The sequence below is a fragment of the Anopheles bellator genome, chromosome 2 (assembly GCF_943735745.2).
Source record: "Anopheles bellator chromosome 2, idAnoBellAS_SP24_06.2, whole genome shotgun sequence".
Classification (NCBI taxonomy): Eukaryota; Metazoa; Arthropoda; class Insecta; order Diptera; family Culicidae; genus Anopheles; species Anopheles bellator.
In genome coordinates this window covers 33479639-33506215 of record NC_071286.1, presented here as the reverse complement: position 1 = coordinate 33506215, position 26577 = coordinate 33479639, and the positions used below count along the sequence as shown (strand labels likewise).

General features: G+C 42.0%; 5 protein-coding genes across 5 annotated transcripts in view; 1 reads left to right on the top strand and 4 right to left on the bottom strand.

The window, feature by feature from the left end:
• Positions 1-4978, top strand: part of LOC131207417 (uncharacterized) — a 28295-nt gene extending 23317 nt beyond the window's left edge. Inside the window, exons 5-9 of the mRNA XM_058200030.1 lie at positions 101-595; positions 653-1232; positions 1396-1549; positions 1654-2379; positions 2464-4978. Of these exons, the coding sequence (XP_058056013.1) occupies positions 101-595; positions 653-1232; positions 1396-1549; positions 1654-2379; positions 2464-3151 (2643 nt within the window). The 3' untranslated portion in view covers positions 3152-4978. The remainder of the gene's footprint in view (positions 1-100; positions 596-652; positions 1233-1395; positions 1550-1653; positions 2380-2463) is intronic.
• Positions 4979-11391: 6413 nt separating this feature from the next.
• On the bottom strand, positions 11392-13512 carry LOC131210195 (peroxisomal membrane protein 11C-like). Its single transcript, XM_058203404.1, has 4 exons — positions 13203-13512; positions 12349-12713; positions 12034-12102; positions 11392-11966 (listed from the first exon to the last, which is right to left on the bottom strand). The coding sequence occupies exons 1-4, from the start codon at positions 13260-13262 to the stop codon at positions 11747-11749; spliced, it is 714 nt and encodes a 237-aa protein (XP_058059387.1). The 5' UTR covers positions 13263-13512; the 3' UTR covers positions 11392-11746.
• Positions 13513-14918: 1406 nt separating this feature from the next.
• On the bottom strand, positions 14919-16326 carry LOC131207416 (lipase 1-like). Its single transcript, XM_058200029.1, has 3 exons — positions 16195-16326; positions 15411-16121; positions 14919-15347 (listed from the first exon to the last, which is right to left on the bottom strand). The coding sequence occupies exons 1-3, from the start codon at positions 16321-16323 to the stop codon at positions 14919-14921; spliced, it is 1269 nt and encodes a 422-aa protein (XP_058056012.1). The 5' UTR covers positions 16324-16326.
• Positions 16327-17446: 1120 nt separating this feature from the next.
• On the bottom strand, positions 17447-19239 carry LOC131207415 (lipase 3-like). Its single transcript, XM_058200028.1, has 3 exons — positions 19075-19239; positions 18269-18979; positions 17447-18194 (listed from the first exon to the last, which is right to left on the bottom strand). The coding sequence occupies exons 1-3, from the start codon at positions 19237-19239 to the stop codon at positions 17802-17804; spliced, it is 1269 nt and encodes a 422-aa protein (XP_058056011.1). The 3' UTR covers positions 17447-17801.
• A 2511-nt stretch (positions 19240-21750) lies between these two features.
• LOC131207414 (lipase 1-like) lies at positions 21751-24325 on the bottom strand. Its single transcript, XM_058200027.1, has 4 exons — positions 24287-24325; positions 23199-23303; positions 22183-22914; positions 21751-22107 (listed from the first exon to the last, which is right to left on the bottom strand). The coding sequence occupies exons 1-4, from the start codon at positions 24323-24325 to the stop codon at positions 21751-21753; spliced, it is 1233 nt and encodes a 410-aa protein (XP_058056010.1).
• Positions 24326-26577: the final 2252 nt, after the last annotated feature.

The following is a 26577-nucleotide window of genomic DNA, read 5'->3' as shown; positions in this document are numbered from 1 at the left end:
TCCTCAGTTTGGCTTTTTGCCCGTTTTCCACAAGTATTTTCTGTTAGGAAGCAATTATTTATAGGTACTGAGCTCTTCGTTTTTCTGCTCTTCTCAATAGTTCGAGAACGATCTGATGATTGGATGCGGCAGTACCGGCAACAGTAATTCGACCGGCGGATTGGTTACCGAAACCGCCAAACTTAGACGACGAAACATCAGTTTCGATTGCTCATCTCCAACGATGGCTAACTCTAGTTTAGGCGAGGGCGCATCGCCACCGCTTACGTTGAACACTCGGAACTATCGAAATGCGACCTTTGGCCAACTGCAGCAGCATTCTCAGCCGTACGATGTCAACTGCACTGGCGGTACTGGTGGTGGGAGCAGCAGCGTTATTGGTTTTGAACCAAACCCGTCATCCAGTGGTAGCTCTGGCAGTCACAGTGCTGCGCCACTGTTCACGGCTAGCAATGGATCGCTTTCACGATCGCAATCGCCCCTGGAAACGGACACAAGCAATTTGCTGACGAGCCTCGAGAGCACGAGCATTTTGGATATGCTAAACTACCTTACTCTCAGTCAGAGTACTTCCACAGCAAACAATCTTGCTCAGGTGCAGCAACAGCAACAACTGCATCACAATAACCATAACCAACAGCAGCAGCATCAGCATCAGCACCAGCACCAACACCAACACCAGCACCAAAATCAGTTCAGCCCATTTTCCACGCTTAGTTCGTTGTATCAACAGCAACTGGCGGGATCAAACTTCGGTAACAGTGGTGGTGGTGGTGGTGGTACCGGTGGAGGTGGTGGCGGTCTAAGCGGCCTCAACCTAGGCAATGGGTTAAACAGTGACTACGAAAGGTTGCACAATCTGCAGACACTGAACACACTGCGCTTGCTACAGCAATCCCAGCAGCTGTCGCAGTTGCAGCAAATCCAGTTCAATCAATCGCTCCTACCTGCGACCAGTGCTGCCAGTAGCATGTACGGTGCCTGTGGTACTCTTAGTACATCGAATCAAGGACTAAACTCTTGCCTGCACGGCAGCAATAATGGATCCGGGATGAACAGCGGCGGCAACAGCAACAGCACGTCACTGAAAGGCTGGGCAACGCAGCAAAACCAGCTACAACTTCAGAAGCAAAGCTCATCTTTGAACCACAACGGGACTGCGTCATCTGCTGGGACTGGCTATTCGGACGTAAACCTTGATCGAATTGCCAGATTTCACCGGTCATCCGCCGGTAGGTAGTTAATTGTTTCTAATCATTATCTGTCCTCTGGCAGTGACAGTGGTGGTACTTGGTCGATCCCTTTCAGTTGGGCAACTGCATGGGTAACACAAAAATAACCGAATTGACCCCTCACGAAGCTAAATTCTGGTCGCTTGTTACTTTCGAATTTCAGCTCATTACGATGCTACCTGCACCTGGAGTGGCATTTTGCCACCACGTTCAAATCGGCTGGTGACTTATTCGTCGAAAATTTTCCTCGGAGGTATGCCGTGGGACATCAGTGAGCAGTCGTTGGTGCAGATTTTCAAACCGTTCGGCTCTATAAAGTGAGTTTGTGTGTGTCGGAGTGTGTGTGGGTAGCAGTTTATTAAAATTTGTTCGTTTTATCGGACATTTTCTCGAACGAACATTTGTTTTATCTTTCGCACAGAGTCGAATGGCCCGGAAAGGAACAGCAAGCGACACAACCGAAAGGTTACGTGTACATCATCTTCGAATCGGACAAGCAAGTGAAAGCGCTGTTGCAATCTTGTACTTACACCTACCACAGCGGTGGTAACACAGGTTCTAACGGTGGCTACGGATCGAACCGTACACTGAACAGTGCGTCGTCCACTAGTTCGCTAAACAACTACTCTTCGATGTGCGACGATGTGTCTTCTCCCCAGCAACAGCAACTGTGTTCCATGTCCGGTATGAACAAGCCGATAGCCCCGGCAGGCGCCAAGATCAACTTCAAGATATCCTCCAAGCGCATTAAGTCGAAGGATGTGGAAGTGATCCCGTGGAATATCGCGGATTCGAACTATGTAAAATCCACCTCACAGAAACTCGATCCAACAAAGACCGTGTTTGTCGGCGCGCTGCACGGTCAGCTGACGGCCGAGGGATTGGCGAAGATCATGAATGACCTGTTCGATGGCGTCGTCTACGTTGGTATCGACACGGACAAGTATAAGTATCCGCTCGGATCGGCGCGTGTGACGTTTAACAATTCGCGCTCCTACATGAAGGCCGTCGTGGCTGCTTTTATTGAGATACGAACGGCCAAATTCACCAAGAAGCTGCAAGTGGATCCATATCTGGAAGATTCGCTATGCTCAATGTGCACGGTACAACACGGACCATACTTTTGTCGCGAAACAATGTGCTTCAGGTATGGCGGGGAGCATCACCCGTTTTGGACGGAGTTCGGATCATAACCATAATTTCGTTGTTGTTTGGGTTCAACCACTAACAGGTACTTCTGCCGTTCGTGTTGGCAATTCCAGCACAACCGGGATGGTTCCCTTCAGACTCATATGCCGCTAACTAGAAACTCGAAATCAACCGTAATCATCGGTGTTGGGCCACAGTCGCACGCCGCAGCCAACAACCATCATTTACAGCAACAGCAGCTCAACTCCTTCGATCACAATTCTTCGTACTACGGTGCTAATCATCACCATACCCACCACCATCATCACGGCCCCAATCATTCAATGGGACATCAGTCGAACTCCGGTTCGCTGTCGCACAGTCAGTATCATCATAGCAACAACAACCACCATCACGGTGGGCACCGTGATCATCATTCGCATCATCAACAACTACACGCTGGAAGCCGTTTGGCGTTGCTCCAGCAACGCTATCGGGATCTATCAAAGTCTCCCTCACCGCCATGCAATGGTTTGGGAGGAGGGAGTGCAACCAACAGTCATAACAGCAGCCCGATCAACAGCAGTAACAGCGCCGGTGTTGGCAGCGGCACCAGCAACAGCATAACAAGTTGCGTTCATAAGGCAAGTAGTAGCAACACAGGGTCATCGTCAGATTCGGGTTTACTCTCATCCTGCGGGAGCTCATTGCATCTGCAGCATCCGTTTGCAGCCAGCAGTGGCGCTGCTAGCGGCGGGGGCGGTGTTGGTGGTGGTGGGTTGGCCATCTAAAGTCAACCACTGCGAAGCGTTATTGTTTCCATTGGTCTTTCTTTGTCAATTCCATTGGAATTAGCTTTTTTTGGTTGTCTTTTTGCTTTCGGTATGTGAAACTTACTTTTTTCATTATTAGGGTTTTGTCGGTTTTGGTTTGGTTCAATTTTTGTTTGAATTAACGTCACCCTCGGAAGGCAAAATTTTAGTCGTAGTATTCAAAATCCTACTCGTTTTTTTCGAACACTGCTGGTGCTTTTTTGTTGGCCATCGATGGAATGCAAAACTGAACAAGCAAAGGGGAAGTAAATCCATAAGTGGACGTTGGAAACAAATTTCCTCGATTGAAATTCATGGTTTACCTTAACGTCTAGGTGGTGCTTTGCTTGAGGAAAGTATGAACAATGTAAAGGATGAGCATTCGCGATTGGCTTCAACAACGTTCCCATTTGGGCAAGGCCCCGGTCCCTTACTTTTATTTCGGGTTCTACATCGCGTGAAAGATTGTAGTTGTAATGAATAGTTCGTTAATTTTACCCAATAGTTTCATTTTTGGATGGAAATTTTCACTATTGTCGCGTTTTAAGTTAGCGCAATGGAAAGTGAGTGATGCATGTCAGGCTGCGAAAGCGATCTGTACTTTGCACCATAGCATGGAAAGTGTGTGATCTTTGAAAGACACTTCGCAAAAAAACACAATAATCTGCAGGAACCGGATTGGCCGAAGCAACAAAACGATTTTAGAACATTGCGAAACAGTTACTGAAGCAACTGTGTATCGCAGTTTTGACATAGAGCATTTAGCAGGTTCGAATCTCTGAGCAAGGATTATTTTGATTTGTTTTGGTTTGCGTTTCCCGATTGCTTCTTTATTGATACTCAAAATTGATACTCCACAAAGTGGTAATCACAACACCGCCCGCCCGAACTGTTAGCAGCAACCACTTTAATGCTTAATAGTCCTCGAAGACCCTTACAATAGAAATTGTCATTGTAATCATTCAAAACTAGCGCTTCTTAAAATGCTTCTAATTTGTTGTTCTGGTGCACAACACGTTGCCTAAACACCAATTTAAAAAAAACGTGCCAATCGTGACATTTTACATCCACATCGGAGAAAATCACACGCCCACCCGATCGTTTAATGCCTTTTATGGAAGGGTTGCCTTAAAGTGTTTACATTTTACGACAGTAAACACTGAAAACAGCCGTAGCCTGTGCAAAACTTATGGAGCAAGAACTTCAGCACGATTTTAACAAGCCTGGTGGTTTTGAAAATCCAGTATTGTTTTAGGCGAAGTAAAACTTATGAACATGTGGGATGATGGATTTAGCTACAAGTAACTGCGTTAGATTGCTATCGCTGCGTGGCAGATGATCGTTTGATATTATTGGCTTGGCGTATATACATTTGCTTAGTTTTAAAATCAAAATTGATAGAAACAAGAATGCAACAAAAGAATGAAGAATGCATTACAAAAGCAAGAACTCTAAAGGAAATAGGGCGCGCAGTGAGTGAAACTCTAGTGTATTGCGAGAATTATTATATGAAGCGTTTGGCGTTTGTTTGTCATTCAGTTGGAGCAGTTTACTAACTATCTTTGAACAGCATGCATAAGAAGTGCATTGATAGCAGAGTTTTGATTGATAGAAAGAGGGGGAATGTTTTCTCTTTCTTTAATTTATTTATTAATTTATTTATTTATTCTGCGCCCGTTCATTCGTATGTGTGTATTTATTTGTATTTATAATTCCTACGTTCTTTACTTCAACACAAAAAGCAAACAAAACGATTAATATTCACATGTCTGGCTGATGATGAAGCGTGTCACATTAAAGCTTTTTTGTATAACTAACTAACTTTTGTCTTTTAATTTAACGTTTATTTCTCCATAAATTTATTCTTTAATGAAAGCAAGTTTTGGCGGTATTTTGCGATCGAAGATCGATCGCAGTGATCAATTGCAGCTCCTAGCTTCACTTTCCAAATGTATCTCTATTATACGTTTCACTTTCTACGCTTGATTGTAGCACTTTTGGCGCAAGCTCACAGAAAGCAATATTTACAAAGAACTAATTTATTTTGATGTGAATTTTCAGTGTTTTAATTGACGATAGCCTTTCCGATAAAAATTCTACACTGTAGTTAGATACACACTTTTTTAAGCCATACCTGCCTAGAAAATTGCTTATATAATAGTAAGAAAATTCTACGAAATCGTTTTCAGCATGGGTGTAAGCTGGTATCAAGTAGCACTTTAAAACTATTTGAACCATCAACCATTTAATGATAAATACGGCCCGGTCCGTTCTTCTGAGATTAAAAAAAACCATTTAATGGCTTTTTACAGGAATGTCCATGATGCTTGTTCTGAGTTTTAAGCTTGATCGATGTTGAAATGTATAACTAAAGTGATCATGAAAAAAAGAGATATAAATGACAACAACAATCATTTTAAATTTTTGCTCATATTTTTAATTGTTCGATTATAATATTTAAATCATCATTTACTCCGTCGTCCAATATTTTTAACGTTTGTAGTAATCATAAATGTTAACGTTAGAAACTTGTTCTTCGTTAAATTGATGTCCTCTTTCTGTTATTTTTCTGAAACACCATCATTTTTAAGCATCATCCAGATTTGCAAATTTTTAACTAACTTAATATTTTTTTACAGCTAAGGAGAAATGCTCATCAAATTTGAAATGAAGTATTGAACTATTTAACATTTGATTTTATTTCAAACAATATATATTATTTTACAGTTGTACTATGATTGTAGATTTAATATTAAGGCCCGTACTTACAGACTGGTAGAAAATCATTCAATCATAATTCATGAAGTATCATACATGCTTATCTACGACTATCGGAGGGACCGAGAAACTAAATAAAATACAATTATGACAAAATCATTAAAAACCCAACATTTACTAATATATAACGTAATTTGCCAAAAAGTATAGCAAAACATAATTTTAAAATACCAATTGATATACAAAATGTAATCGATGAAAGAACACAGAAGAGTGTCTATATTTTTTATACAAGCAGTTACAGATATAAAAATAATATGATTACATTGGCGACATTAGTACGCTGAAGATAGTAAATCAAGATCAAGAAAATAAGATTTTGAGCATATTAGTCTTCACCGTAGCCGTTGCATTTGTTTCATGGGACAATAAAATGCATCTATTGCGTAAATTGATTATGGAATAGGATTGGCTAATTCATTAATTAGACGTAATAGTGTTTGGGATAAAAAAACTATATGATGTGATTCCAGGTTTGATGTAATAATTTTTACATTTCGAAATGGTTTGTTTTAAACTTTTTTGTTCACTATTCGATGCTAATATATTGAACATTTCAGTTTTTTATTGTACGTTTATCTATTGTACGTATATCTATTGTACGTATATCTTTGTCTCTTATTCATTATATGCTAGCGTGTGCCGAAGACGATTTATTTTTGCGTCTTTCATCTTTTGTCCTTTTTTTCTGAGTGTAGCTGTATTTTACTGTTAGTTTCATTAACTTGTGCATGCAAACGCCCGTAGTCCTTTATGTAACCGTTTTCTTCCATTGTGGATTGCCTTTGAGTTATATGGCAATAATTAAAGGTAACAATAAGCATTGCGCGCAAACTTTGAGATGTTATTAACAAAAATATCGAGCTTCACTTATTTATTATATAAATCAAACCAAGGTCACTGAACTTTGAAAAAGAATAACGTATTTTGGAACTAGAGATACGGAATTAGATATTATGCGCATTCGACAAATACAGTTTGTGCTGCAAAATGGCACTCGTTGAAAATGACAAAATCACCATATTTAATAAACATACAAGGAACCAAGGAAGAATTGAAGGGATTATGAAATGTTAAAACATATGGGATGCCCTGAGCGGATAAAGTGGATCAAGTAATAAATAAACACGTGCCTAGCAATATTTGCAAGCTAATTCTTTAGCATCATTTCGAAACAATGATTAAAAATATTTGCTAAAATACAACCGAGAAAAATGTAAATGCGGAATAAACCGTGAGAAGTGTTGCTAAAGAGAAGATATCAACAACAACATCATGCGCAATGTGTTAGAGCTTTTGTGAAAGAAGGAATACAATTATGCTTTGTTATTTCTTCTCTTAACAAACATTCGTTCTGCGTGGCGACAAAGAAGAAAGACACTTGATTATTGGATAAGTAGTGAATAATGGAAAGGATATTTTAAATAACATTTTTATTGATAAAACATCGTATGAATTGAAAATCGAACCGTGACTCAAGCATCTTATGCAGATGAAATGTATTTTATTGAAAAAGAAATTACATTTTTGACAGCAGGTGGAAACCGTAGCAAAAGAACATGCTCGTAAGCAAAACAAAAGATTGCATTATGTTGGTTTTTACAAAACCACATAAACTAGAAAGTGAATTATGATATAACAATGGGAGTACTGATAGACCACCTTTACGCATCGATTTGATTTTGAATCTTATGAAACTAGAATCGAAGACAGAAAGCACAAAAAGTTTTAACTGATACGTCTTTTGTTCTTTGATCCTCAACTCCACATTGTTTCGCTATAGGTGTTTTATCGTTCCTTGCTATAAGATAACTTTTCCTAGAAAAAAAAAATCATAATTGAAAATTGTTGCATACATTTATAGCAAACCCGAATTGGATGGAAGCCTTACCCCAGAAAATTGTGGTTTCAGAAAAGGAGAGGCAATATTCTCAATGTAAAAAAAAAATCATTCGTAATCCTCTGCTGCTTATGCACTGTATATTTTTACTCGGAACTTAACAGCAATACTATTCTTCTTACCGTACAAGCATACTAATAATTGGAGGGTAAATTTGCGTAAAAAAGTTGTGGCAATCATCACTTGTTTATGTATTCAAACCTTATTCGGTAAGGGCATAATTATAATTAGAACTCTTCTATGCCCAACTCAATTATTATGCAACAACGCCAATATTGATCTGACCAGACGAAGGAAGCATTTTATTCATAATATTTCGGGATGCCGAACTGTGGATCCACACACACTGTTCGAATACAAAACAAGTCTTTAGGGCAGAGAAAATTTGAACTGAATTTTAACTATATGCTCGGTGTGTTTAGACGAGTGTTTTAAATGTGTTGGTTCCCAGATTGTTTGTTACCCAGTTTGGTTTTTATGCAGGCACTGGAAAGTATACTGAAGGATACAAGGTATCTAAAAAATAATAACGACGATATTATTAAACAAAATTACGAAACATTGTCGTCGATCGACCAAGTTGGATTTTGTATACTTATTTGTCTATTAAACTGTAGAGACGCTAACATATATTTGTGTTGGTACATTGTATCGCTGGGCTGCTCATGAAACGATATCTAAACTGAACTATTAATGCTCTGAGACCAATGACGCATTTTATTGATAGCTGCTATTGTCAATCGTACTAAGATGTCGTACGTAGCATGATTATGCACATGAATCACGTATAGGCAGTGGGCGAGGCGACTAGAAGAGGTGTTTTTAAAAGCAGAAGATACGGGATAAAATGGTACTGTAATCCATAAAGAGTTTTTTTTGTACCGGTTACTACAACAGTGTATTTTGCAACGATTTGCTGCGAAACTGATGCTGTTTGATATTTACGCACAACTATAATTTTAACGTTTGAACTCATTTATACACATATTTTACGATGTTATCCTTTCTTTGTGTGTATACAAGATGGTGTGCATCGGTTTTCGTTCATCTTATTGTTTTTCTACGTAATCTGCGTAGTTTTTCTAGTACTATGAGTAACGTATACAGGCATAAAAGTTATCTTAACAAATTAAAATGAACCCGTTTTATGGAAAATATATTATAAAACAATTTTAATTAGAACAAAGTTTCTGTTTGATTACAGTGAGATAGGAAAAAGTACGTATGAATGATAGCAATTTACGTATTTTTTCGAAATGATTTCTCTTACGAATTGATACTATGCTATGATAACCGAAAGTAATACAACAGTGTTCCAAACACATGGCTGCAACAAATATCGGCAAAAAAGAAGCAAGGAAGCAATAAGCAAATATATATACACTGTTGTGGGAAATGCCAACCAAATGTGCTACTGTAGCAGTGGGTAAAGAACAATAACAAAATGATTGAAAACAACTAATTAACTTCTAATTGAAATCAGATATGAAACAATCATTAGAAAGACGGTAACGACGATGATAGCATTGTTTTACACACACCAAGTTAGAAATAACCCATGCATGCTCGTTTACGTGGGTAGAATCGAGTTAGGACCAAACTATATAGTAAAGACAAAATAAATCCTACTTATCAACTTGATTAGCGCCTGGCTTGTTGAATCAGGCAAACAAAAAACAATCAAAAGTGTTTTGCAGTACATGAAAGGGGCACTAGGCTACGCGCCTTAATAATAGCGGTTGGCAGCATACGTTCCGTTTCTCAAACACGCATTACTGATAACTACTTGGGGTTTCGTAGTTTGGTGATGCTTGGATAATCATTACGATCGAAGACGAAATCACTGGAAGACACGGGAAAGTGATAAAATCAAAAGTGGAAAATGTAAGGTGAAAGTCAAGAGCAAGTTACATTATTCAAAATCATCACATCAAACAAACAAAAGCCATCAGGCCATAGTTTATGTAAAGGCGCCACCTAAATCGATCAGATCGATCTACATACATATTTGCATACGTTCTGATGTTACATTCCTAAAACTAATTTCACTATAACAGAGCATAACGGCATAAAGGTTCACAGCAAATTGAGAGGGTGACGCGATGGAAACATGCTTAGTCCACTAAAACAAACGAAACCACATTTTATCAGCCACTTACAAAAATATTCAACACAATGTAAACAAAAGATTGGTAGCTCTGATTATAAGCTATAGCGCATTGCATGTGAAAAGCATTGTTACGGGAATATTAAGGCCGCAACAACGACACAAGAAAGAGATGTATTAAAAAGTAAAATAAAGCAAACGAATAGGAATTGGACAACTATTAATACTACCCTTCCTCTGTCCACCAGACTATGCTTTTCATGTTATTTGCCATATCGAACATCGGTTTGGAAGTCGACGGACGCGTACTACATGTTTTAAGAATATGTAGTTCATTTGTCTGGCCGATAATCCCTGTGTGAAAGACGTGAGTTTCGACCCTTAAACATGGCTCTGTTAATTCAAAACGATAAAATCAGAAGATAATGTTTTTGGAATGTAACAGAAAATTGTATTCCTAAAACAAAATATACTACAAATGATGGTATAAGCAGCAGCTCTACGAGAATCAATGAGGCATGAACCAAAGCCTACGTCAAACTATCGATAAATCCCTCGCAAACTCATAAGTTAGACAATAGAAGCCTCTCGTATTCACAACTTTTTTCGCCCATATTTGCGTCTAAAACAACAGAAAAAGGGACAGATGAGTTCAGATATTCAATAGCTGGTGCAGGGAAATATGAAGACAGGGCAGCCAGGTTGCGTTTCAAAAGAATGCCCGGATAGTTGGTTAACCCGCATACGATCGGTGATGACGAAACAAACAATTCTAATAGCCTCGATTGGCGAATGCAGGCTTTTTAGGACATTTAATATTTATAGAACGCAAATCGACTTGCAAAGAAAAATTAAGCGAAAACGAATCAATAGCTTCTCAACAGCTGAGGAAAATGTACTAGCGAAAGTAACTAGTATCTGTCAACAGTAATTTCGAGTTGATTTTATTTTTACTATTATAAATATGGTGAAGCATAAGGTGCGGGCATAACAGCATGCTGCAAAATGATGTAGAACTGAAGAACGATGGACTTTATATTAACGCGAAACAATAATTACACAAACAATAATAAAACCCAGAAACTTATTTATTCATCAAAAAACATAACACGAGTCACGAGTATTCGGTTTCAATTATTACTTTATACCCTGATTTGCCATCAGTTTGTGGCATCCTGTCCGAAAAAGTGCGTATCACCGTAAAACAGCTTTGATTTGTTTGACGATTTCGCAGTTTAATCAAGAAACAAATTACCAAATGTGACACAATCAATTCATTGGAACAGTGTAACGCTTTTTCGCATCTTTTATTTTGCAAGTAATGTAATTTTGCAAATTTGAATCTACACTGTGATTTTTGAAAGTTCGGTAATTATTAAATTACAATGAATGTTATTAATGTTTTGTTATGAAACGATTTTATTGCTATTTGAACGTAACATATTTATTTTCTAAAAAATTAACCATTTTTACAGATACATTTTATTGCGCAGCCACACACTGACTAGACTTCACTTAGATTGTTTTAGCGTAAAATTTGTCCAAATTGAGTGTTTTAGTATAACATACAAACAACTTTAAATAAATCGACTTCTCTTCGTACTGAAAAATAGAAAAATCGAAATCGACAGTCTTCTCATCCAACGTCATTTTTGAATCACTTGCAAGAAAACCTTATTGCACAGCATCTAAATTGTTATACTTATAGCAGTTTTGTGGCTGGACCCTAAGAAGCACTTGAATGAGCAGCATGAGCGTTAAAGTAATTTCGCTTCACAGGAACGCTGCACTAGGAACACTGTTTAACGATTCGCTTTTTGGCGACGTATTGGTAAAGACCCATCAGCGATGATACGGTACCAATGAGACCAACGTGCCAAGTTTGGAAGCATCCACCCCAAAGCATACCTTTCGGTAGTGTGCTGCCGGCATGAATTAAGTCCAGTGACAGCCGTAGAATTGAAAGGGCTTCCATGCGTTGCTTAATCAGCAACATTTGAAATGCTTGACTGTAAAGAGTTGATAAAACGGATTAGTAGGAACAAATGCTAGGAATTGGATCGTTAGATATCTAACCTTGCTTCGTTTTCTTTTTTATCTATACAGGATTTATGCTGCTCCATTACTGTGAAGCTCCGAATAGTTCTGCAAAACAAAACCATAAACATAATTAGTGGAATGGAACATGGTGAAAGATAACCTCAAAGATAACACTAGCCGCCATCCGTAAACAAAAATATGTGTTCCACAATCGTTTGCGATACCGAGTCAATCTTTATATAAATCCCATTAATCCCTTACCGAGGTGTCCTCGGTAGGTTCGCTGGAATCGATACTCGTTTGGTATTCGGGCCTGCGGTTTCGTCGCAAAACTTTGTATGAGCTACTTACTTCATCAGATTGAGGTATATCGAGGCAACCCACAGCAAGGAGTTGATCGTGTCCCACTTGGTGGGATTCTGCACGTTCAGCAGATTGTGCTCCAGAAACCAACAGACTTTGTCCACCGGATAATAGGCATGATCGATCAAATTTGAGATGAATCCTATCAGTCCCATCCACCGGTCCGGTTCTTTATTGCCGTAACCATAGCTTAAGCTGTACGCCAGCATCGGTAGATCATCGAACAGTCGGAGGGTTGCACGTGTTTCGGACATCTTCGTGCTGAAAATAGCCAATTTTCTAGCCAATTGTGGGTCCTTTTGGGCGTACAATCCTGACCCCAGCTTAGTGGTGTAGCAAAGCATCCGTATGATCTGTAAATTGTAAAAAGAGACACAGGGTTTGTTAAAACTACCAAACCAACTGTTCAAATATGGCACAATGCAAGTATTGTAGGGTTTAAATGATTGACATTGTGTGACTCCAACGGGCGAACAAGTGAGAGAACTTTCGAACGGTTAGGAGCATAGCGACCCAAACCCACTAAACCGGTTCAACTGCAAACTATTTAGGTCCGACTGTTTGGTACAATTATTCCGTAGCAGAATCTTATGTCTTAGCAGAACTGTTGCTGATCCTGTTTGTAGACAGGTCTCTCCTTCCTGTTCCTCTACAAACGGTACAACGGACCAAGCCATCGCCGCGTGAGGAGTGGAATTCAAAAGTGAAAGTTGTTTCCGAATGTTTATCGATACAACCAAATGTTAGCCAACGTGGAACTCGGCAGTTCACCATGCCTACAAAATGCGATCTTTGGCAAAGGCTAATCAACAAGCTTGAATTCGCAGCACACACGCCCTTACCTTATCCCGCCCGGTGTATCCGTCCAGCATTTCACAGATTTCGGTTAACATCTTGCTCATGTTTGCTGTGTAGGCTGCGCAGCGAAAGAGTTTCTTCACCACCGAGGTTCCCCAACTCACTGGTGTCTGACGGGCCTCCCAAGCACGGGGCTTACTCGCTCTAATCTTATCACTGAACGGTACGAATTTTTTTGCCTATATAATTCCCTGATCGGCTGATAAGTACGCCTAAGGTAGACTCAAGGTTGTGTACGACAATAGAGTTGGTTTTCGCACATGTTGTAACGGCAACCGATTTCTTAACACTTTACGAAACCGAAACCGAACTCCGAATGCGTGGCGTTTCTGTTTACGTTTTACTGGGTCGCCACACGAGCCGTATTTCGGAGCGTAGAAACGTCAGATCGTTTATGCTTCGTGTGGCAGCGAAAATATAAAACCGAAATGTCAAACGTGCTTACATTCGTGTTATTGGGCCGAGAAACAGAAATTGAAGAGAAATAAATTGATTTCTAAAATTTTTTTAGATTTTGTTGCTATACCAGCAAATAAGAACATAAATTATCCTCTGTTTGTAAGCAAAGCGTATGGAAAAAGTATTTACGTTTAGTTTACGCGTTAGTATTTAAGTTTAGTTTAGTTAGTTAGTTTAGTTTAGTTTAGCAAAAAGGTTTACGCCTCGCCCGACACATAAACGTTATGACATAAGCGCAAACAGTTTGGCATTTATTTGAAATGTCAGCTCGTTTGTTTTCGCTTCATGTGGCCGGACAGTTTGGTTTTGACATTATGCTCGTTACCCCGATCAGGAAAATTTGGATGAGTTTTAAGGCTTTAAGCTTATCTAGCGTCATCTGTGCCCTATTGTAGACTAACTTGTTTGATTGGAAGGTTGACGCAAAATAAGCGTCCCAGAACCTCTAGAATCGATTTCGGAATCAGAACAATCTTTTGGGACCTATGAAAGGCCCCAATTTCCCCCTTGTCTAGAAAAAGTTCAAGATAGAGTTTGGCTGTATGTAAGCATGTATAAATTATTGTAAAACATTTGGATTTCTAGCAGCAAATGAGAACAACGACCAGAGCGTGTCATATAAAATTCTTACACAGGACATTTCAATGTGACTGATTTGACAAACGACAGAAATAAAGTTTATAAAGTTAATAAAGTTTACGGCAAGTCGAAAGTGAAATTTTCCTCATCGGGTATCAACAGTGCTTAACGGGCGAAAGCTTGGATCTGAACCTTGCCGGCGAAATAATCGGACCGAGCTTTACGAATTTGAATTGCCAATTGAACTCTTTTCTTTAATTAGTTCTTTTCCTAATATTACAATAACTGCACTTCACTATTGGTATCCACCAAAATAACTACGCAAATTGTTGTCTTCCATTCTCCGCCTTTACAAAAATAACTATTGCAAAAATAAGTGGATTGAATTACAGTTTTTCAATCAAAACGTTTTAATTTGCCAACTAATTTTAGCACTCTGATGATTCTGCAAACTATTGCATGGCAATCGAACGATTCTTAGCTGTCACATTGATTGATTACCACCAAGTTAATAGAATTAACGAATGAGAACATAATAATTGGCACGTTACGATTCAAGCTTCAGAACATGTTTATTGAATTATTTTATCTCTCCACAATCGAAAGCAGTTGCAAGATTTTTTTTCACGGCATCTTTATTTCAATATGAAAAAGCGTAGCAATTACAGCAGATTTTCTCCGTCTTCCGGTGCTTGTCCCAGGTGCGTAGCTTTACTGGCATTCAGATCGTGCAAAATTTTTTCATACACCAATGTGCGTACCCGTCTGGATAGGATAAAATCGAGATGGTTGAAGTGCTGATCGTCGACAGCGGTCTCCATCACGAGGTTGGGAATTGTGCGCGCCAACCGCTTAATGTTGGCCGGCCCTACCATCCAATCGTTGAGACCGTAAAAAACGGAAACCGGCGCGGTGGCCGCCGTCAGTTTGTACACTGGCGGTTCATCCGCACCGTAATGTGCCCGATTTGCGTCTCGGCGGCCATAATCAAACTGCTGGAAGCGTCCGGTTTGGTGCATTTGCACAAAGTGCACCAACTGTTTGCTGGACGCTCCGGACGGATTGTGCCCGGCTATGACGTGTTGTGCCACCTGGAAAGCATAGCAAGTTTAAGTCGACTTCCAGTCTGTTCCTCGACGACAGCCCGTACCTACCGTATCCGTTCCGTTGGGATTGGGGCCCACGAGCAAACCGATCATCTTGATGCAAACCGTGTCCGGATCATGCAGAGGGCACAACGCCCTGGATATTCGGTACTGGGCCGCGTTGTGAGGCAACACCTTCCACATTCCAAGGATGTCCAGTAGACACTCGACGGTGTCACTGTTTGCAATAAGAAACCGAAAGATGGGACTGCGAACGTGCTGGACGAAAACGGCCGGCGACAGGGCGTACATTCGGGCGATCTTTCGGTTGTACTCCGGCCTGCTGGTGGCCATCACGAAAAACGCTGTACCGCCCTGTGAGTAGCCGACGTAGTACAGCTGACTCGTGCCGGTCACCTCTAGGATCCGGTCGATTGTTGCCGGAAGATCGTAGTAACCCATCTCGTGCCAGGTAAAGTTCCAGTATGCTCGAGAGTCGGGATGCAAATGCGTGTGTCGGCTGGAGTATCGGTTGCCCCGCAGATCCACTAACCACACGTCGTAGCCTCGGTCGGTAAGGAGATAAGCGAGGCTGTTATTCGGCCCGATAATCACGAAGTCGGCTGAGCTAGCAAACAGCCCATGGACCAGCAGCAGTGGCAAGGTGTCTGGCCTTGTACCGTTCTGCCGTAGAATTCGTGTCAGCGCAAGGATATACCCGTCCTCCGTAATGACTTCGTGACTCTCCGTACGATAGCCATATTTCTGGATCAACTCAGTCTACGAAAGCACAGAATACAGTACGCGCACGTTAGGTGAGGTTAAAATGTAGCACATTACTTGGGGATCTCACTGTTTCTAGTAATCCGTCTTCTTCATCGATCACAAAATTTGTTGCTGCTGTACCGTCGGAGGATCTGCCAACACTTAACTTTACATGAGCCACGATCATCAAAAAAACAATCCATTTCCCTTGCTTCATCACGTCTAGTCACGACCGGACTCGTTTGGTGTTCGATGACGTGTTTCCGCTTCAGTTCACGTTCACTGCAACACTGACGACTTCGTGTGGCCGGCGCTGTGACCGAGTGGACCGTATGCACTTTTTGGCTGCAGTTGCAACGGAGCCTCCTTTCAGGTCCATGGTCAAGGTGAACGAGCAGGAGATCATTTGTCCTTTGCCTTGGCACTAGATAGACATTCTGCCGAGCGCGGTACGCAGTGGGCTTGAAGCACGCAGTGTGCACACAGCATCGCCGCAGGTATGCGGTCATAGTTGTAGTTTAATTGAAGTTATCAATAAAAATCAATCTATGCATACGACAGCGCGTTGCGTTGGAGAAAGAGTTCTTTTTGATATCGGTTTTTTGAAAGTAATGTGCTTATTTGTTAGAGAAAGCCAATTGCCATTTGCATACGTCATTGCCAAGGTCGGATGACCATCTGATTGAGAAAATGTATTTGAAGTGAAACCGAACGCTGCTGATAAACGTTAATTCCGTGTGAAAAAAGTAAGTATTTATCAAGTACGACGAATCTTTAAGACATTTCTGTGCACTGTCAAGGGTCATGGTTGTAAATAAACATTTGCTGTTTGTTAAGTAAACACAGTTTAGATTTGTTACTTTATCGGTTTCTTTATTTTTCACAGCAAACAGCATTTCAATTAGTTAAAATAAAAATGCAGTTAAGTATGTACGAATGTGAAGTGTTTTTGATGTTGGTGCGTTTCAATCAACTTGTATCGCCATTTCACCCAGTAATGCATCTAATGCCTTGATAAGCCGCCGCAATGATGCTGAAGTCTACATCCTGTTCGCCAGGTACAAAGAATTCAAATCAACATTCTGATTCTGAAAATTACTCCCGTAGCTTACGGGGCAATTTTCTCTTAATTCCAGCGACATTTCCATCTCATTCTCGACAAGTGACCCGTGCACGCCACGCTGTTCGTTCGAAAGAGAAACAAACAGCAGCAAAAACCAACACCGCAGCCTACCGATTTGTTATCGCAAGTTTTCTCATCGTGCGAATGCAAATAACGCGAAGAAAATAGCATATCGATCACTTGTGAACCCCTGAGAACCTCCGCTCACGAGGGGATGATTATTTAATAACCGTAATTGTTTGATGCTGGAACGCTGGATCGCACAAAATGGCCTGCATGGAGGGTGATCAGGAAGCGTTGGGCGCAGTTAGGCTTAACTAACCTGCCTTCATTCTGAACGACGCGAAATGAACCATTTGGTGATCTCCAACAAGAGTTTCACATCACGATGAGTTGGCATTAAATTTTAAAATGAAATTCTCACCGTATGAATTTCCGTCAACCTCACATCGCAGCTCTATACGTTATATCACTTTCTAATGCTTAACTCTGTAGAAAAACCAATTTGTCTTTGGAAACGTGGTGCATACAAGTGAAATCTTGTTAGAAACTTCGTTTCAGGATGGGTCAGTTTACGGGGGCGTCTCTTCGATCTCCTGGAGATCACTCAGTATCGGCTCGTACACGAGGCGGCGCGCATTTTTGGCCATCACAAAGTCAAGGTGATTGAAGTTCTCGTCTTCGACGGCCTTCACCAGCGGCCGGTTCGGCAGGAGTCGCGCGAACCGCAGCGCATCCCGCGGATCGACCAGCCAGTCGTTCAGGGCGTAGAAAATGGTGACCGGGACGGTCACGGCCGACAGATTGTAAACCGGCGGCTTCCAGTGGCTGTAGTAGAAGGTGTTGTTCCGCCGGCCATAATCGTACTGCTGGAACTGGCCGGACCGTTGGATCTGGGCGAAGTGCATCAACTGCTTCACCGATGCACCGGCCGGGTCGTGCCCGGTCAGGATTTGCATTGCCATCTGCAAAAAAAAAAAACAGGGCACCGGGAGTCAACCGGGAATCCACCATCGAGTCACGCGAGTGCAGTTCATACCATGTCCACCATCTTGGGATTCGGGCCAACCATCTGGTTGACAATCTGCATGCAAATGTTGTTTTCGTCAGTCATCGGACACAGAAAGCGCGAGATCTGATACTGCAGGGCACTGTGGGGAAGAAACTGTTGCACTCCGAAATTGTCGAACAACTCCTTCAGCCGGTACATATGATCAATCAACCAGCGCGAAATGGGACTGCGTAACCGTTTGAGGCAGACGGCCGGCGAGAGGGCGTACATCCGGGCGATCCTGTCGTTGTACTCCGGCCTGGCGGAGGCCATCACGAAAAACACGGTCGTACCTTGCGAGTGGCCGATGTAGATGAGCTGCCGGGCGCCGGTCTTGCGCAGGACGTACTCGATGATGGCCGGCAGATCGTAGTAGCCCATCTCGTGCCAGCTGAAATCCCAGTAGTCGCTGGAGTTGGTCGCGAGGCGCACATGCTTCTGCGAGTACCGATTGCCGCGCATATCCGCCAGCCACACATCGTAGCCCTGGTCGGCCAGCAGATAGGCCAGACTGTTGTTGGGCCCGATCACCAGATAGTCGGCCGAACTGCCCAGAAGCCCGTGGACGAGCAGAATCGGATATCGGTGGACGGTGCGCTGCTGTTTCGGCGGAATACGCGTCAACGACACAACGTAACCGTCGGCGCTGGTGGCTTCGTGGCTCTCGACGCCATATCCATATTTGCGGATCAGCTCGGGCTGGTAGATTTAGACCAGAGCACAGTGCACAGTGATTCAGTTAAACTTCACCCGCAAATCTTTCCGTATCGATCGGTTGCCTTGTGGCCACTTACCGTTTGCAAGGCACCGTCGTCCACATCGATCGCGAAATAGCTGCTGACGTCGGTTGCTAACGCCGGCGTTCTAGCGTCTACTAAATCGGGTAGAAGTACGATCGGCAGTAGCGCCACTGCGACCGTCACAAATCTACTAACCCAACGTTCTAACACGAGCGTCATTTCGCTACTGCACCGAGCACGGAGGGCCGACCGGAAGGTAAACCGCTCTCGACGCGCCTCCGGACGCGAAAAGTTCTAATCCAATATCACGTTATCATCAAACGAATCGCGTCGTCGTGATCATCGGCGAGTTCTCACGAGTAGTACCCGGAGCATCGGCTATTGGTTCTAGTCCGCAGGTTCGCTAGATTTACTCAATGACCGACCGGTTCATCCGGCAAAAGCTTTCGCTGAATGAGCTTACTGAATCATGCACGATTTGCTACCGGACGCGACAGCCCATTTATAATGCGATCGACACGCACCGTAGGATGTACGACGGGACCTGCAAAATTTTACTTAAAGTTTTTCTAAAAAGTGATACTCATAAAACTGAAATTTGGTTCAAAGATTTTGGTTGGGTCCATTTTCGCAAAGTGTTTTGTTGTTGCGTCACACGGGAATAAGAATAATTTGTACAGTAAAAGGTAGTGATACCAGATTTACAAGTTTATTTGAAGAATTTTTTTTTCGTGTTTTCTACAGACAGTAAAAATATATTTATTGTAAATATAAAGTTTAATTAGTTTAAAAAAAAAAATCAACCCATGTATCTTGAGAATGTTGCTACTTTGTCTAAACGTTAAAATTGATTGCTGATTAAAATTAAACTTTACTTAAAGTTTTTCTAAAAAGTGATATCCATAAAATTGAAATTTGATTAAAAGATTTTGGTTGGTTCCATTTTCGCAAAGTGTTTTGTTATTGCGTCACACGGGAAAAAGAATAATTTGTACAGTAAAAGGTAGTGATACGAGATTTATAAGTTTATGTGAAGAATTTTTGTTTCGTGTTTTCTACAGACAGTAAAAATATATTTATTTTAAATATAAAGTTTAATTAGTTAAAAAAAAAAAAATCAACCCATGTATCTTGAGAATGTTGCTACTTTGTCTAAACTAAATTGATTGCTGATTAAAATTAAACTTTAACTTGCCCCACTTGAGCTGTGCTGGTAGACCCGAAGATACACCTGCATGGTCAATAACCTTGGCTGCGAACCGTCACCGCATGCATTCGGAAGTATTTGAAGGACACCAGTCATTGCAGCAGGATGGTACATGATGTAATACTAGAGGTTCATTCACTGCTCGCCGGTATCCAAGATAAACTGGTTGATGAAAGTCAAGGTAAGCAATTCAAGTAAAAAACTTTATAGGAAGTAAGACGAGTACAACAGCATTTCTGCAGAACATGTCATGGGTGATTTGCAATCACCGTAAATTGTGACGAATTGGCGCTCTTGTAAAAATATCAAATATATGTAGTTCTTCCGAACTACACTACACGAACTTTCTGTTGGAAATCCGAATGTCGAAAATCAATCGCAATCAGAAGGAAGTGTTCTACATAACGATAATAATACTCTACATCCAGCGGCAATCAGATACCTGCAGAACAGAAGTCTACTAGCAAAAGCTTTCGTTCAGTCTTCTGTTTGCAGTATATTCATCTGAAAGCTCCCACATCGCATGAACTCACATTCGAACGAATTACACTCTTCCCGAAGCTTTCCAAGGAACGGCTGTTCTGCGGGAGTTAAAGGGTTCAGCGGCAACACTTTTCAATGGAACAAAACAAAATATGAACAGTATGATAAAAGAAATATGAAAGAAGATTTACTGACCATAGGTCTGAAATTTATGAACCACAGAATCCGCTGCAATTACAAATACCAAATGTTTATCTCGCTTTTCAAGAAAATTTAATTTATTATTTCTGTCTCCCATCCATGGTTCGATAATGTGACCTCAACTTTAATGGACCACTTACAGTTTAAAAGCTACACTTCCGAGAATGGAGCAACCGTCAACGACCTCTCCTGGGCTTTAAATCTCCTGTTGGCACCGGCCCATTTGAAACATCCTTCTAAGTGGGCCTAATGGATATCCGAAACCTAACCTAGCGCAGGCCGCATTGACTTTCTCATCTATTTTGTTGACAGCTTCCGACTGTGGCGTCAAGTTTTTTATCTCAAGGAGGACGACTATGTCCAACACGGCACACGGCTATGTTGCACGCTACGGCAGCATTCTTTCGCGTTTATCGATTACAGATAGTCCGCGCAGCGGGGTGTCAACCGGCGTGTACAGCTGAACCGATGCTTCGGTATGGTAATTAATCATCGTGCACATTGTATTCGCTTCCAGTCACTCACTGTAATCTAGACCCGTAATTTTGTGATTGTCTTAGCGATGGGAGACGATTTCGCTGCTGAATTGTGTGGAGCTCGTTTGTTGCACTTACTGGGTTTTCGCTACTTCTCACGTCATGCGGACGATTACTAGCTAATTGTAGTAATTGATCGGTGCTGCTGCTGCTACATCTGCAGCCACTTGACGGTGTTGATCGTCGGTCGAGAGCTACAAAACTTCGGGAAGCTTTGACGATAGTTATTCGTTCGGCTGAACGGTAGAAGAAACCGGGATTACCAACAAGGCCGGGACCTCCACATCCCGATTGATAGCCGTTCTAGGACACTTGATCGTACCGGTCGAGCTCCCAGAGCACTCTGGTGTTTAGCAGCCGGGCAGCATTTTTGGCCAGTATGAAATCGCTATGGGTGAACAGTGGATCCTCAATCTGGTACAGACCAGCCAGATACGGAACTTCGTCGGCAAGCTGTAGTGCATCGCGAAAGTTTATGACATGATCGTTGAGACCGTAGTACACTACGACCGGGATGAGAGCGCGGCTCAGGTTGTAGAGTGGTTCCCGAGGACTGCCGTACTGCGCGAAGCGTCCCGTGCGGATGATCTGCGAAAAGTGATGAAGCTGGCGCAAGGAAGCTCCGGCTGGGAAGTGGCCCAGAAAGACCCGCAACATTTTCTACAAAACCAAAAGGGAGCTTTAATTATTCTATCTGCTTCCATGTTCCACTGTTCTGTTCCACTTAACACTTACATCGTCCACCTGCGGTGGGTTCTTTCCGGCCACGTCGTACAATAGCTCACGGCAGAAGGTGACGTTCGCATTTGGGCACCCGATTTGCGCCACCGCGTTCAAGTAGCTTCGCCGGGGAAGGATCTCGTTGCGGCCCGAATCGGCCAATCCCGCTACTAGCTGGTCGGCCAGAGCGATGAACGATCGCACCACGCGACCCTTCAAACGGTACATGTAAACCGACGGTGAGATCGCCTGCATGTCGATCACCTTCGCGTTATACTCCGGGCGCATCGAGAGCATCACGAAAAACACCATTGTTCCCTGCGAAAAACCGACGTAGTGCAGGCGCGGATAGCCGGTGGTGGCCAGGACGTAGTCGATCATGGCCGGCACATCATACGTACCGATCTCGTGCCAGGAAAACTTCCAGAACCGGCTTGATCGATCCGGATCGAGGTGAATGTGCTTGCGCGAGTAACGTGTGCCCCGAGCGTTACCCATCCACACGTCGTAGCCACGGTCGGCGAGCAAGTACGCCAGACCCCGTCCAGGACCCATCAACACCCAGTCGGCGCAACTGCTGAGCAGCGAGTGCATCAGGAACACCGGAGCGTTACGGTACGGTCGTAACGGATCCTGCCCGGACGCAGTACGCCGGCCAGGGATACGGTACAGGTCGAGTAAGTAGCCGTCTTCCGTTTGGACCTCGTGGATTTCGACGTAGTAACCGTATTTCCATACCAACTGAGGCTGTTGGTAAATACCGAAACTTGTTACTAAATGGAATGATGTGGCCTCCGATGGCTACAAATTATTACTTCCGATTTAAAATCAAACACTAATAATCACACTCATACACGCATCGAGTGAGAAGTGATCGAGGCCTTCCACAGGTTTGAGGATTATGTGTCTGTCCTTGCCGGGAGAGCAATATCACCTTCAACTAATCGCATTTCACGCAAGACGCAACAAGAACTCTGCTCCTCAGCCGTTCTTGAAAATTTCCCAAATACACTATCGAGCGAGACACTTACCACGGTCATGGAAGCGTCCTCTTCGTCCACACGGAAAGGATCGTCGTCCAAATGATGGGCCAGCATTGGCTTTGTAAACACTGCCAATAAAGCGAGTAACGAAAGCTGCATCATTAATTCTTACTTCCGATCGGTTACGACTTTTGTAATCCAATCCAATTTGTCCAATACCGCAACCGCGGACGATCTGCAGACGATCCTTTCGCTACCACTAGCGCCATAAAACTAACCGTAAACTATCGCAGGCACTACCGCTACCGCGTACCGTTTCGCCACACTGGCTGACTGGTGGCTAATTGCCATCCTCGCACACAATGACAGCCCCTAGAGGTCTAGTGTTGCCGATCAAATTCGATCTACGCTCACCGCTTACCAGAGCGACCGGGTGCTCTATGTTTCGAGTGCATTATCTTTTCAGAGGGCTCTATTTAAAGCATAGCCCACGACCTCGGAAGCACTATACTGCCAGGATAACGTCTCTCTCGCCAGATCAAGCGCGTGCTCTCTCACTCTCTGTGCTATTGTAGCAAGTAATGCACAATGTGCCGATACTATATATTAAATATACTATATAATCTTTGCTACAGTGAGGATAGCAATTTTATACAAATCGATTAAACGAGTGATCCTCTTCACGTAAGTATTGTAGGTTCCCATATTGTTTTATAATTTGTTTTCTTGGTGTTCACTTTTTGTATTGATAATTGAAAAATAGAAAAGGCATTATTAGCGTTTCTGTAGTTGGAAGTGTAGTAATTGTAATAACAATAAATAATTTATATGCGCCCTTGTAATAGTCAGGTAAACGATCATACATGTTGGATGTGTGAACGATCAATATCAAACATGTGTAATGTTGCGACTTTCTCCATAAAAAGTTTCTGCTTACCTTCGATTACAACAACTTCATTGTTTAACACTTTCGTGGCATTGCACTGGAAAAAAATAGAAAATCGTCTTATGCTGCTATTAAAATTAATAACATGTTGAGTTTCACCCTACTGCCATTTATATGTTGCATTAAGTAGTTGGATATGCCAATAATGTCCATTAATGACCATACTTGTTCTAAACAAATTAATAATCACGGCAATACATAGTATATTGATTGTAAAAAACTTCCTCATTCTACACGTTAATACAGCTTAATATTAATTTGAGAAAGTGAAACACTGCCAATGCTACACACAAGTTTACTACAAAAATGAAACAATAGGTTGATCTCGGCGCATCTAGCGCTACGAAGTCCTTGTTTAGATATTTTTAAATTGCTACTTCTCGTGCGCGATACCAAAACGCCGGATCGGATGACTAACCGCACGCCCATTGAACAAGGAAGTCGCCGGTCTGATGGACAACATAACGGAGCACCGCCGTTGGTTGCTGACTGGTTGCTGATAGCCTGCTGTCTTGCCAGTGAGCTGATTAGTTCTAACTCGACAGATTTGCAGAACCAGATGACCTTAATTAGTGGACCCAGGCACTCAGATCGGCCCGGCAAGCACCGGCACCGTTCGATCTCAACCTCTAACCCTACCACACACGACGACGGGGAGCAGATTACGCTCTGATTATAGGTCAGGTTCAGACATCCTCTCGGGCTACCCATGTGCAATCGAATTAGTCGGAGAGGCTGGCCGCCCAGGGAAGTCACGGCCCAGTTTATGCTGCGGTATGCCTGACCTTGCCCAAGACCTGGTCACGTGCGTTTCTTCCGCAACCGCGGTCATCGTGGTACGTGTTTATGACTTTTTCTATTGTTTCTGCATGGCACTGAAGAAAGAATAGAGTTGATGATTGAAATAGAAAATTACACTCCTAACCGACCGCTTCAATTTGCGTTTGTCCACAAAACGGCCAGTCAGGCGACGGAAGGCCCCGACGAAGGTCCCCGCGAACGTGCGGCAAGTGCTGGTCAATTATTGTTAGAATAATAAATGCATAATAGTGACCATTTTCTCGCCCCACTCGCCACTTTACAGAATGTGGTTTAATTTTTATTATCATTCGATTTAATGACTCAGGACATTATATCCCTAAAGGTTGACATTAAAAGCTAATCTTAGAAAGAATCGGTAACACTAAAGAATGAAATGATGAACGAAAAGATTAGCTAAAGCTATAGCTAAAGCTTCTATTACCGCCGAACAGGTTATGCTGTAAATTGCGATGGTCTATCATTAAAATGGCACATCGACGCCTCGCCACAGGCAAAGCAGCGGAGCACATACACGAGCAGCTCATCGTATAATTGAAAAATTGTTGCGCCACGATCATCAGAATTAGTTTTTTGTTTTGTTTTGCAGAGGAACCAGAGGTTGAATTACCAGAAACTAGCATCGTTTCTGCGATGCGTTTGCTACTTTCGACAACACATGGTGCAATTATGAAGAAGAAGGTTCGTGTTCTGTGCATGTTTTTTCTCCGTGGTGCAAAGTGTCTCGTGCATTTCGTGTGGCAAAAAGATCGTGTCAGACTGTAGCATTTGCCGCAGCTTAAGAAGTCATGAAGATGAGACGTTGTTTGGCAAGTTTTGCGGAATTACCTTGTGCAAGCCCAAAGATGATCATCGTTACATATTTATGTTAACCACTGTATTCAATATTGCTAACGTTATTAGCTAAGAAGATTTCAAAGAGGTATAAATCAGATATAAAAAATTAAAGCTTTTCCTTGTTTGAAAAAAAAATAACTGAAAAAATAAATAAAAAACACAACAGAAAGATGCAATAATAAAAAAATACAATAAAAAAACCCAAAACCTTCCTGTTCCTGGAAAAGTTTCCTCTTTATCGTTTGTAAATTTTGCTAAACGTCCACCACTCATGTGTTGGGCCAGGGTTCTGTTCATTCTATCTTATTTTTGCCGAGAATTATATATTACCTATTTATTAAAATTAATGGCGTCCCACTACGTAGAACGCTACAGCAGATACGAAAAGCACAATCGCATAGCTCAGTAATAAACCATCAACCATACCATTGGTTAGTGTTTCATTTGACAGAAGCGCTTCAAATAAGTGTTATATGTTTCATTAAGCGCATAAGCGTTAATAAGCTTTAATAATAATAATAATAATAATAATAAGCGCGATAAAAAAAATTAGAGAAATTAGAGAAAATAAAACATGGAAACCACCGGTCGAGTTACGAACTCTACAACTCGAATTCTACAGCTGCGTGAAAGCGATCGGTGTCTCAAAAGCTCTATTCGACAACGATGGTTTGAGCTTTTCTAAAGTTCCCAAGGCTTAAAAGCTCGGCATAGCATTCCTCATTTCGGCATAGCATTCATCGATTTTTAATGCACTGATCGATTTCAAGCCATATCTGCTATGATCTGCAAGTAGCATAACTTCCTAAAAGCATGAAAAAAAAC